Source organism: Zosterops lateralis, assembly GCF_965231275.1.
Source record: "Zosterops lateralis genome assembly, chromosome: 29".
In the NCBI taxonomy this organism is placed as follows: domain Eukaryota; kingdom Metazoa; phylum Chordata; class Aves; order Passeriformes; family Zosteropidae; genus Zosterops; species Zosterops lateralis.
Window position 1 is genome coordinate 1620974 of NC_139789.1, and position 13348 is coordinate 1634321.

General features: G+C 50.8%; 1 protein-coding gene across 9 annotated transcripts in view; it reads left to right on the forward strand.

Moving 5' to 3' along the window:
• The first annotated feature begins 1039 nt into the window (after nucleotides 1-1039).
• Nucleotides 1040-13348, forward strand: part of DOT1L (DOT1 like histone lysine methyltransferase) — a 75047-nt gene continuing 62738 nt past the window's right edge. For 7 of the 9 annotated variants that reach the window (XR_014591960.1, XM_083880147.1, XM_083880148.1 and 4 more), the window contains exon 1: nucleotides 1040-1170. Coding sequence is in view for 7 of the 9 variants with exons in the window: in XM_083880147.1 (XP_083736273.1) it covers nucleotides 1090-1170 (81 nt within the window). In the remaining 2 variants the exon portion in view is untranslated. Of the gene's footprint in view, nucleotides 1171-3766; nucleotides 3850-13348 lie in introns of those variants that run through there. The other 2 variants (XM_083880150.1, XM_083880152.1) reach the window with 2 other exon arrangements.

Below are 13348 nucleotides of genomic sequence, written 5' to 3' on the forward strand. Positions count from 1 at the left end.
CACAGCCTGTTCTGCTCCCATGTGCTACCCTCACACGTGTGACACTGTGGTGGGTGCCTTCCTGTGCCCATGTGCCACCTTCGCCCCATCACACGCGTGTGACACTACAGCCCGTCCTGCTCCTGTGTGCCATGTGCCATCCCGGCCCTGTAACATGTGTGTGACACGGCAGCATGTCCTGCTCTTGTGTGCCATGTGCCATCCCGGCCCTGTCACACGCGTGTGACACGGCAGCCTGTCCTGCTCTCCTGTGCCAGGTGCCACCCTGGCCCTGTAACATGTGTGTGACACCACATCCTGTCCTGCTCCCGGGTACCATGTGCCACCCCGGCCCTGTCACACACATGTGACACTGCAGTCTGTTCTGCTCCCGTGTGCCACCCTGGCTCTGTAACATGTGTGTGACACGGCAGCCCATCCTGCTCCTGTGTGCCATGTGCCACCCCGGCCCTGTCACACGCGTGTGACACTGCAGCCTGTCCTGCTCTCCTGTGCCGGGTGTGCCACCCTGGTCCTGTCACACGCGTGTGACACGGCGTCCCGCGCTGCTCCCGTGCCGGGTGTCCCCGCGGTGTCCGCCCTGTCCGGGGGTCCCGGTCCCCTCCCGCATCCCGCGCGCAGAGGGGGGCGGGGGGGGGGCAGGGTGGCCGCGGGAGCGTGCGCGAGGGGGCCGCGGGAGCGCGCGCGGTGCGGGGGCAGCTGAGGACAGGGGGGAGGGAGGGGAGGGAAGGGAAGGGGGGAGGGACCGCGGGGCCGCGCCCGCCCCTCTCCCCGCCCGCCCCCTCCCCGCGTCTGTCGCGTCGCTCGGGCCCGGCCCGGCCCGGCCCCGGCGCCTCATTGTGCTTCGCCTCACGCCGGCCCAAGATGGCGGCGGCGCCCGAGAGCCCCGCGAGCCGCCAACGACAATAGAGGGAGGGACGGGACCCGCCGCCCCCCCGGCACCGGCCGCCCCTCCCCGCCGCTCCCGCCGCCCCCCGCCCGCCGCGCCGCCCCACGCCCCCGGCCCGGCCCGGCCGCCGCACCCCGCCCCGGCCGGCCCCTCTATAGCATGGTGCGGGGCCGCCGCCGCCTCGTCCTCCGGCTGCCGACATGGGCGAGAGGCTGGAGCTGCGGCTGAAGTCGCCCGTGGGAGCCGAGCCCGCCGTGTACCCCTGGCCGCTGCCCGTCTACGTGAGTATGGCCCGGCCCCGCACCTGCCCCGCGCCCTGTCAGCGCCCCCGGCCCGGCCCCGGCCCTGGCACCGCCGGGCGCTCCCTCAGCCCGGCCCTTGCCGGGAGCCGTCGGGATGATCGCCCCCCGTGCGGGAACCCCCCCGAGCCCCGGCCCCGGTGCCGCCGCCGCTCGCCTGGAAGTCAAATCCCCAATTTCATTTTATAATTGGTTGACTAAACCGAAGGGCGGGGAGGAGGAGGACTGGTTAATGAAAAGTTTTCGTGTTTTCCTCGCGCTGGGCTCGTGTAACTGGTTAATAACCGGTGCTGCTGCGAGCGAGGTGGAATCCAGGGATTCTGCATGGGGGAACAGCGCTTAAATGATGGATGGCCCCGGGTGGTCGTGGGGACCCCCAGGAGCAGCCGCAGAGTGGGAATAAACAGCGGCCGGCGGCGTTCTGGGGCTGCCGCCAGTTTCCCTCCAGCCGTGCCCTTGGAGCTCCCCTTTTTTATTTATCCTGAGCAGAATTCGAGCCAGCCGCAGTCCTCGTGCTTCCAAATAAAATGTCACTTGTCCTTGCTTAGCTACCGAGCGGCGTTTTTCCTTAACTTGCCTGACTTTCTCCCGAGCCCGGACGAGCGATGTGTGACCTTGATAACAATGTCCATGTTCAAATTAGTGACAATCCCACGAGAAGCGAAGGGCTCCGGGGAGGGTATTTTTGGATGTGTGTAGGCTTCCTATCAACCCTTGAGCAATTTCTCTCCCTGACTGCGCGTAGCCCCTCGGAGCACAGTTTGCAGAGGCAAACGTCTCTCTATATGTTTACTTGGCGCAGGCACTGTTGATTATCCCTGCGTTCCAGGCTGTGCTGTTGTACGTGAGCCGCTTCCCGGCGAGAACACGCCGGGACGCACAGGCTGGGGCAGCTGATACCGCTGATGTTGTTGCTCGCTTTGGCAATCGCTTGCGTGTGAGCGATTAGGAATATCTCGCTCGTGGCAGGAGGAGACGGCTGCCTGCTCCTATCTGCCGCCTGCCTTTCGGGGCTGCTGCTGTGGCCGTGCTTTTCCAAAACATCCTCCATGCAGGCTGGCGTGCCGTTCCCGGCGTGTCTCCCGGCACACTGTGGTTAAACGCAGCCTTTCCTGTTTGGGCAGCTCTGTCAGTGTTGGCGGGCGCGCGCTCCGCTCAAATTGTCAGAAACTGAAAGTACAAGCGATGACCGGGTTCGGTTTGTCCTCGCCAAATATTAACTCGTGTCCACCCCCACCTCCCCGAGCGGGTTGTGTGAAGCGGAGGTTAAAGATTACGCGGGATAGGGATTGTTCTGGGGGGGAGAGATGGTTTTATGTCTGTTCACAGAGATTCCTACAGGCTTAAAAACAGACACCCCCCACCCCTTTATTTTAGGGGTGAAACGTGTGTTTTGGAAATAACGATTTAGTTGATTTGGGAAAACTTGAGCAGCTGTTTTTGAGGATGGCAGAATAAATAGAATTTCTTCTCAGTTAATCAGAAATGCAGCGGATGGAGGTGGTGGAGGGGGTGGGGGTGTGATCCCCCCATGTACTGAGAAAGACCACAAACCCCAAACATCCTGCCATTAAACCGTCCGCTTGGCATTGCCAGCTTTTCCAGAGTGCTTCCCGAGGGGATGTTCCACCTGGAGCCGGGCAGCATCGCGGCTCGGGGGGAGCGGAGCGCGGCGGCGCGGCCAAGTCGTGCTCGCACACACGCACGTCCCGGCGCCGGCCGCGGCTCCGGCTGAACCCTGGGGCTCTGCAAACAAATCCCGGTGTCCGTGGCAGGGCTTGGCCTGCTGACATCGTGCTCTGCTGAACTGCAGCCGCGCTTTCCCCGCGCTGGCGCGGCCCCGAGCTGCCGGCTGAGCTCGGCTCGCTTTGACGTCAGCAGAACATTTCTTAGTTTCACCGCTCGTGGTTCCGAGGAAGCAAGGTGGGATAGCTGAGGGGAGGGAAAACACACACACACCGCACTTCAGGGAGTTTTATTTAGCAGCGTTCTGGTTGCTTCCTGTTGTACTCTGTGAGATGTGTTTTCCGAGGAGAGCTGGAGGGAAAGGGAACGGGAAACTCACGGTCCCGGCTGGTTATTTTTGGTGAGAGCGGCAGCAGTGGCAGGGAGTCATGTTTCCCAACATCCGAGGCTCTGTAGTGTGAACCTGCTGCGTGCCCGGGCTCCGCGGTGTGATGTAACCATGCCTTGAGTAACTTGGCTATTTTTATGCTCTTACTACATCTTAAATTAGCGGCGTCGGTGTTGCTGCGTAGAAGGCTGGTCTCTCCCATTAATGGACGCCTGGGTTAATACAGTGTGTCTTTATTGCCGAGCTGCTGCTTATTTCGTGTATAATAGGAAAAGTGGGGTCTCTCCAGACTGCTGAGTCCAGATAATAGCCCGGCTGACAACCGGCGCTTGTTGGGATGCTAAAAGAGCCGGGGAGGCTGATGTGAAACATGTATTTCCCTCCGAGTCTAATTAGGGCCGTGGGAGGAGAGAGAGCGGCGGCGGTGGTGCAGCTCCAGCCTCCCACTGGCTTCCACACAAAACTGAAAGTGCGGCTCCTTCCCCCGCCTTCCGCCGCCTCAAAGGAAAGGCCACGGTGCCCTAATGAAGCCGTGGTGAGCCGTGCTGGCCGTGCCACACTGTGATGAGTAAGTTGAATGGTGCATGGTGAGTAATCTCTCCTCATGACTCACAAAATATTTTCTGATGTTGACCTCTGTTTTTGTGACTGCCCCACTTAATCAGAGCTGAAGTGAGTGTACTCTTTTGTGTGCTGGTTAACTCCTCGGCTCCCACGTACCTGCCCCACTTTTTGCCAGTGCCAGGTTGTCAAGAGATCAGGGATACGGTGTTAAAATTTTAATTTTGATACTACGAAAGATATAGGCCTGGATAAAGGAAGTATTCGGGTGAGACACCTGAGTTAATAGATCTAACTGGTCTTAATTAGGCTACTGCTGGAATTTTCAGTCATACTTTAAGTATTGCTAAGCATAACTTGGTACTCATTACTTAGATCTGAAAGGTACAAGGCGTGAAGTCCCCCTGTGTAGTTTTAAGACTAGCAGATATTTAGTTTTTTTCCCCTGAGAATTTTTCTTAAAATGGTTAATTCTCTTGTCTCTCACTTTTACTATAGTTAAAATTGAATATGGATTAGGTTTAAATGTGAGGATTTTTCATTTTATACCACAGTAAGGTCTGCCTGATCTGTGAGGTGTCTCAGGTTGTACTTTAAACTCCTGACAAGTTCCTGTGTAGAGTCACAGGCTGTTGTGTGTGCAGGAGGGAGAAAGGGGTGGGAGTGATGTGGGGTGGATCAGCTCTACAGTCTGGTCTGGCAGAGTTCTGCTGATATATCTGTGGCACCAGAGAGGGATTGCTTGCACAGAGAGCTGAGCAACAGGAGGTTCAGAGCTGCTGAAGCTGATAATTGCCCCTAAAATCAATGTTTGCTGGACTGCACCCTATTGCAGCACAGAGTTGGTGAATGTGGAAAAGCCTGTTTGCAGTCTGTCAAAGAGAGGAGGATACTGTGCTTCATTCATTTGCTGTCCTTAAGGCCTGCACCGCTGTGGTTGGCAGAGTGTCAGTGCTGAGCAGGCACAGGAGGCACAGCCAGGTGCTGAGGGAGGGCTTGTGCAGGGCTCTTGTGGTGGCACCGTGTCCCTGGCCCTGCTGGCTGCAGGTGACTTGCTGCCTGTCATGTTCAATATGGGTGCAAACCCTTTCAGAATGAGACATCTGCCTGTTGTGCTCTGTCCCCTGCTGGGTGACATTCCTGTGGCATGTGGCTGTGTGCATCAGGTTGTTGTGGGTTGTGTTCCCCTTTCTCTATTTGACTTGCAAGGGCCAGGGGGTTAAGTTGTGACAGCACCTGAGAACTCCTCCTGCAGCCCTTGGAGATCACAGTAGATTGTACTCTGGGTATAAGATCATGGAACCATGGAATGGTTTGGCTTGGAAAGGACCTTAGAGCCCATCTTGTTCCACCCATCCTACTATCCCGGGTTGCTCTGAGCCCTGTCCTTGGGCCTTGGGCACTTCCAGGGATGGGGCAGCCACAGCTGCTCTGGGCACCCTGTGCCAGGGCCTCCCCACCCTCACAGCCAAGAATTTATCTTCTGCCCTAGTTACCGTATGGTAATAAGGTGTGGTGTTTTTTTTTTTTTTTTTTTTTTTTTTTTTTTTTGTTTGTTTGTTTGTTTGTTTTGTTTTTTTTTTTAGTCTACCAATTTTATTCCCTTCTTCCAGCCTTTGACTCTGTCCCAGGAGGGGAGAGTCCTGGTTGTGCCACTGTGCCCATCTTATCAGGGTGAGGTGCCTCTGCCCTGAGCTGCTGGAATTTAAATCTCCAAATTAGCACCTGCGATGAGAAGTCTGGCTTGAATAATTAATTTATTTGTCTGTGTTGCTCATCATTACTGCTGACTTTCCACTCAGCTGTGATGGCAAGAAAATTCTCATTTTCTAATTGAGTGTTGTCAGAGCATCACCCCGCACCTGGAGGTGTGTGTGGCTGCTACTGGGAGTAATGGGATACAAGATTCTTACTACTAGATTTTGTACAGGTGGGAGGGTGCAGATTGTGGGTTTTTGTGTTTGTTTTTTTTTTTTTCCCTCTCTGCTGTCGTGATCCAGCTGATACCATTCTGTCACCAAAGGAATGTGCTGTGCAGGGAGAACTCAAGGACAGGGAGTGTTAATGAAAATCACAGCCCAGCGGGGATTGTCACCTTTGAAATTAAAGATCAACGGTGGAGATGAATAACAAACCTTGTTTGAGAATTTAATCCTCTTTTTTGTGGATGTCACTCAGCTTTCCTGGCAAGACTTTCTGTGATGCCTGGCTTTGACATCCCAGGCAGGAGGCAGGTGTGGAGCACTGAGTGCCACAGAATGGTGCTGCAGATGAATTTGGGAAGGACCTAAAGAGGAGCTAAATTGTTCCCTTGGGGCTGGAGCTGCCCTGTGAGGATGGCCCTGTACATCCTGCTCTCTTCCACAGATCCATCCCATCCTTATTCTATAGCCCGCTGCTCTCCTGTGGGATGAGCTGATGGAAAACACGTTTTGCAGTGCTCCCGGCTTTTCTCTGGGATCAGCCTGTGCTGGAGGGGGAAGGTGAAGCCCCCCTGGTCCTCCCTGCGGTTGGGAGTGTCGGTGCCTGCGGAGAGCTGTGTGTGGGGCGGCTCTGGGAACGGCATCGCTGGAAATATCTGGGCTGGAAAAAAAATGTTGCAGTGTTTTCAGAGGCGGCCCCCCGCCCTGCTCTGTGAAATGTGAGTCAGGGCCTGCCCGGGGCAGCCGGCCCTGCAAAGGAGGCAGAGGAGGAAACTGTTGCTCTGCCTTTGCCAGGCGAAAACCTCCTCAACTCCTGAGTAATCGCCGGTATATTCAGCAGCCGTGGCTGAATCCGGGGGGTTTTCCCCGCTGCTGTTGATGCAGCTTGTTGGGAAATGCTTGTGGGGATGACTAATCACTTAGAAAAGCTTGTCTAGTGAAGGAAAGACTTGAACACTTTTGAACACTTGAGCACAGTTCCGATTTCTCAGCACCTCTCTCTGCCTGCCCTCCTCAGTTGTAAAAACACCTGGAGTGGGGAAAGGGAGCAGCGTGAAACTGGGAAATATTGACTCAGTCATTTCAAAAGCACTTGGGCTTCTCTACTGCCCGGCAGATCACAGAGTTGGCACAGTTACGTGGTTTTCTCTGCCCTTTTCCCCAGTGCCAGAGGGGCTCAGGGCTGTGCTCCTGGGGGGCAGAGCAGCCCTGCAGCGGGAATTGTGCTGCACGTGGGCAGCGCAGAAGGGCAGTTCCCTTCTGGGCTTCACCCTTTGAAGTAGAACTTGCCCTGAGTGACAATCAGTGCTTGTTCAGTTCTCAAACTCCTTTTGTTCCAAGCTCTGACCCGTTGGATACAAGATAAATCATGAGTTCAGTTAACAGAGATTTTTTTCCCCAGTTTGAAAAGTGGAAGTTGGTCTCTTCTCTTGCATCTTAAGACCACACTAGTATTTATTTTTTTATGTAACTGATTTATCTGAAATGCAACTGTTGAAAGACAAAGTAGCTGTCCAGGATTGCTTGTTTTCCCTCTTTCATTCATCAGCAGATGAGTGAGGATTAATGTTCATGTCCCGGCCGAAGTTCCAGCTCAGGCAATTCAAATTTATCTACCTAAAAATTCACCCATCAGCTCCAGTTGGACACAGCACTGAAAGCTTTCAGTGTGCCAAGGGAAATCCATGCCCCCACATGCAGCTCCAGCTCTTGTCCTTCATGGCAGCCTTATTATATATGGAGATGATTATGCTTTCAAGTCTCAGATACGGGACTGAATTGTGTTGCCTCTGGGAATTTAGGCAAAATATCTTACCTCTTGGTATGTGAGATTTACGGGGCATTTAATCACCCTTCTCCCCAGACATCCATATGTCTACTTTTGTACTCTTCCTTTCTTTTCCCCATTTCTCATTGACTTGCTTTTTTTACTTCCTGCTTTGAGTTAACCTTTAACTGTCTGATTAAAGTTTTGCTCTGTAATGGTCAACACAAGGACCAGGGATGGGGTGATTTTTTTTGTCCCTTGCAGTGTCTTTTATCACAGATTGATAATCATAAAGTATCTTAACATATTTTGCTTCAATTATTTTCTCCTTCCTAACAGAAGGATCCACAGAAGGAGGAAAAGTTTGTGTTAGGAATTGTGAACATATTTACTTTCATGGTAATTATTAAAGACAAAACTAACTCTGAAGAGGAACAAGAAATAAAACTGAATAGAAAAGTTGGCCACATGCTGCTTGAGCTATCAAATCAAGTATGGACTATTTTTAGAGCATAGGAAGAGGGTGAGTATATTTTACGGCAGGAAATGATGGTTTCATAGATAGGAGCAGATCTGTGAATAACGAAAAAGTTCCTGTTCAGAGTATCTTGGTTTGTTTCATTTTGTGAGTGAATGAGTTTTCTAAAAATTTACACTGAAGGAATTTTGTAGTGTTGGATGAAAAATCTCAAGAACTACTGAAGACAGATGAATGCAGCATTGGAAAACTTTTCTGAACCAAACACAACAGAAAGTTCTGAATTGTTTCTTTGTTATTTTCTCTGTACTGTGAAGGGCAGTTTCTGAGGTTTGGGCATTAAGGTGTCATTTACTTCTTGGAGCTCAGCAACATTATTAATATTTGACACTTCTAAAATTCTAACAACTTTGAGCTTTTGAGGCTTCATGTTCATTCCTCAGCTGGATTCTCACTGGGCTGCAGGTGGTTCCCTCTGGTTCCCACCTCTGTTGGCAACAAGACCTGGGAGATCAGGTGCTGCCTCAGGGTGGCCTCTGACCTCTGGAGCTGGGTTTGGAGTCTTTGTGGGTCTTACTTGGCTTCCATCCCTGCTCATTACAGCAAACTGTCATTTGAAATTCTACCATTTGTGAAGAATGTATTGATATATTGTAGGGTCATTTATAAGTCTTTAAAGTAAAAGCTTGAGGAAATGGTTGGTGGCTGGAAGTTGATGTCTGCTGTTCAGAACTTCCACTGGATCACTGCTCTCCTCCACAAGGTGAAGCTTATAAAGGAAAACCCATATGTATTCCTTTGGGTTTTTTTTTTTTTTTGTACCTAACAAAACTCCTCACCCAGTGGGTTTCAGAAAGAGTACAAGGTTTTATTGCTAAATTCTATTATGCAGAATATTTATGTGTGTTAAGTAGGAGCAGAATTTCTGAGCTGTCCAACACTGAGTTATCTTTACAGAATACAAAGTGGTAATTTAAGCTGTTGTATCACCAGTTTTCCCTGCAGGAGAGAGTGCTCAGGCTGTGCCATGACCTTCCTCCAAGCTCCCACTGAGGGTATGGGAAGACCCTGGGCTTGAGAAGGAGATGGTGACTGCTTTCAGCACCAACATTTTTGGGACTGTGTGTTCATTCCTTCCCTTGGGTTCTGTGTGAAGGTTTGTTTCTGGCAGTGTGGATGATCAGAGATGTCTTGTGTACCTGCACGGGTGGGGTATTTCCCCGCTAGCACAGGCTGCGGCTGCTGGGGAGGTGCAGGTTTGCAGCTGGGACATTTGCAGGTAGAAATGACTCTTGTCATCTCTGTTCCCTTGTGCCTGAGCTGCTCTCACCCTTGGAACAGTGTCTGTGAACTGGTCTGGTTAAAAGGGAACTGAGCCAAAACCCCACAAAGGTTTAGTTTTAGTTTGGGCCTTGCCTGCCTTTGCTGTGTGTGAGCACAGGCACGGCTGGCCCAGAGCAAGAGGTGACTTTTGGGGAAGTGGTGGCAGGGCAGGTGGCAGGGTGGGGTTAAACTGTCTGTGAAGTGGTGGCAGGGCTGCCTTCCTCTGTTCCAGGGACTGAAAGCCCAGCAGTTCCCTCTGTCCCAGAAGAAGCACTGCTGGGTTCTTGTGCATGTGGGATCACCACAGCATCTGCCCACTGCCTCCAGCTGCCTTGGTGTGGGCAGGGTGTGTCACTGCCTAAAACTCACCTGGGAGAACAGTAGGACACACCAGTGAATTGCTGTTTTAGCAAAATGATTGCATTCCCCTATGCATTTTAACATAAATATTATTTTTAACTGGGTTTTTTTTCCTTGCATAGTGGAATTACTGCTTTTGTCTGGCTCACGCTGGGGAAGCTCATCCTGCTGTGACTGTCCTGTGTGCCTCCACCACTCCTGCAGGCTGATTGCATGTTAATGGATTGACACAGCCCCTCCTGCACGTACCAGGGGAACCATTCCCTCCTGCATCTGTGCAGTGTCCGTAGCAACAGTTGGGGTTGCTGTGTAGAAAGGCAAAACTGCGTTGCTGTGGTTGAAGTAGCAGCAGTGAAAGTGCAATCCCTGCTGCAACCATGCTAAATGATTATCCAGAGCAGTTTGGCTCTTCTTTCCCAATGCCTGTTTCCTTTGTTAGTTTGTTTTGGATCTCGAGCCAACCTTTTATTTTCATTTAAATATCCTTATGTAGCCATTAAGGAGGCCGTAGTGACAACCATGTTTTCCATTTGGTTTTGTGTGACAGTAACTTAGAAACTACTGAAACTACCTCAGGCTTGTTTACCTCCTGCTGTGTGGGAGATGGGTTTCCAAATGCAGTCTTGGAAGCTCTTCCTTCCCTTGTCTTTTCTTCCCTGAAATTGAGAGTAAAAGTACGGGATACGAGGTGTTCTGTGCCAGAGATCTCTTTTCATATATTCTAAGAAAACTGTATTCTTGTATTGCAAATGTCCTTGTGCTTTCTTGATTAAGGGAATGACAGTAATTAGGTGGTTCAGAAGAGACTTTTGGTCCTTGTCTCTCTTGATAAGAAAAATTGTGCGATGGTTGTTGCTATGGAATCTAAAATGGCACAATCTTGATTTGGGATAAAATTTGGTAATATTAAACTGAGTTTCTCTATCCAAATGGAATACTGCATGGAACAGGCTTTCCCTTTCCCTTACTCAAGGTTTAAATGACATTTGAACACAAGGCAAACACCCTAAAATGCAGAGTGGTGGAAGGCAGAGCCGGCAGGACATGGAGCCCAAGATCCTCCCTTCATTGAGCAGCTCCTGGCTGCTGCAGTGCCTGGAAGTGCTTTGGCTTTCCACAGACTTTTGTGACCCCTGTTCAGGCATGTTCGCCGTGGGTGTGCTCTGGGCAGAGGGACTGTGCTGCTGGGTCTCTTTAGGTGGGTTAAGTGAAATTAAACCCCGTGGCAGGGGGAACATAAACTTCTGGCAGGCTGAAATCCCTGGTTTGTGAGGGCATCCGTGTGCCACGCAGGATGCTGGATCTCTCCTGGCTCCCAGGGAAGCTGCAGCTGCAGTGGCTCATGTTGCCTTTCCTGGTGTCCAGAGAAACCCTTATCATCCTCCCCAGATGGAAGCGAGGGGTTTGAAAGAGGCACTTGTCCCACCAGCCTTCTACAAGATTGATTGTCTTTTCCTAATCCATCTTTTTGATCTCTGCTAACCATCTTGTCTGCAGCTGTAACATCCTCTCCTTTGGATTTATGGACTGCTGCCTGGGGAGAGAGAGCTGCCACTGCAGGCAACCAAGCTGTTGTTTAAACCCAGGGTCTGGTGGGACTGACCTCTTTTGTTTTGTGAGTTAAATGGGTCGTGTGGAGATCAGAATTTGGCAAATCCAAATGACTTCTGTTAATCCATGAGCGGGGTCAGTGTTCAGGATTTGGGAGGAGCTGATGTTACATTGGAGTGCTGCAAGTGTATCCAGACAGGGTCATTAAAGGGTACACAAGTGTTGCCATTGATTTACTTGTAACTGGCTTGTTTCAGCTTTGGTTTTCACACATCTGGTGGACAGGAGAAAGCTGTAGGAGATCTGTCCCTCCTGCTCTGCCCCTGCTTGACCACAGCTGCTTTTCACATTTCTGAAGAGCTGCTTTGGTAACCCAGCCTGTTTTTAGGGGAGGAAGCGTGGTCTAGTGAGTCAGAACTGGCTCTGAAAGGGCAAGGGTTGCTTTGGTGTGGGACCAGTTTAGCCTGGACAGCCAAAGCTGTGCCCAGAAATGTTCCTGTCTATGAAGAAGAGATAAGGGGTCATAAAAGTCTCTGTGGTGGTGCTGGGAGAGTAAAAGATTGAAGGGGCCTGAGCTGTGTTTCCTTTTCTTTTTCTTCTTCAAACCATTTGTTTGCTGTTCAGGACTGCAGGCTCTTTGGGTTACCTTTTCACGACCTGTGCTGTGTAGGTGATCAGATCTCACAAAGATCCCACTTTCAGAGAATCGTGGAATCCCAGATTTGGGTTGGAAGGGACCTTAAACTCATCCAGTCTCACACCTGCCATGGGCAGTGACACCTTCCACTGTCCCAGTGTGCTTCAAGCCCTGTCCAGCCTGGATGAGCATAACTTGGCATGTGGGGAAATAAAATTCAGAAAAATATGGTGTTCACCCTCAAGGCCCAATTTAGGCTTACCCCAAGGCTAAGCACAATTTTGTAAGAAGAACCCAAATAAAAGAGGATGTCAATTTGTAAGGGCTCTGGGGTGGTGTTTCTTGTTCCAAGCAGTGCTGGCTGCTCAGTTTAACTGAACAAGTTCTTTGTGTTTGAGGATGGAAACCAGAACATTTAAAACTGTTGCTTTAGGTTATAGATTCACTTTAGACTACGGATTGTTGCACTGGGGGTTAACTGTTCTGTACAAACACACCCTGGAGTCTGGGATATGGTACTGGAACACAATTAAATCAAAATCTTGCCATTTAAGTATCTTAAGGGATGTTAATTTGAAAATTTGTTGTAACCAAAGCAGCCACACCTGGAGGAGGAGCGTAGGGCTTTGTGTTCAGGGGGAATTACAAACTGTTCCAACAGCCAGCTTGTGGCAAAAATGTTGCGAACTCTAATTTATGCCTTACCTTGCTCTTATAGAGAGTTCTTTAGAAATGTCTGGGTTTGCTGTTTTTAGTAGGAATTTAGTGCTTTGTAGAACAAAGTGGTGCACAGATAACTGTGGCTGGTGCTGATCATGTCATGCACACTGTGATCTCTGTGTATACAATATGTATTATTTGGGCTGCTTTAGTTTTCTCACTCTGGTGGCAGAGGAAGAGCTGTGAGTGCTGCTGTGTCCTGGAATATCCTGAGCTGGAAAGGACCCACAGGATCATCAATCCAACCCCTGGCCCTGCACAGACACCCCAACAATCCCACCTGAGCATCCCTAAGAGCGTTGTCCGAGTGCTCCTGGAGCTCTGGCAGCCTTGGGGCTGGGACCATTCTCTGGGGAGCCTGGACAGTGCCCACCACACTGAGTCATATTGGTGATTTAAAAATTTCAGTTAACGAACAAAGAATGTGATTATAGAAAAGGATAATGATTGCTTCAATATACATATTTGGAAAGAGCTTTTGGGCACTGTTATTTGGCTTTCACATCACATACTAGGGCTTCTTGTATCTGCAAGATACAAAGGGTCTTTTTTTTATGAGGAGGTGAAGGGAAAGATTGAACTCTTAAAAATTGCTCTGTGGTCCAACTTCCATGGCCTGAAGGGCGACAGGAGTTGTAGGAGAACTCAGCTCTGTGTGTGTGGGACAGGAGCTTTGTGTGCTGGGAGCACTGGTGTGCTCAGTTACAGCACTGGGGCTGCTCCTGGCTCCCAGCTCCTGTGCTCAGAGTTGTAGGAACATGTGGCT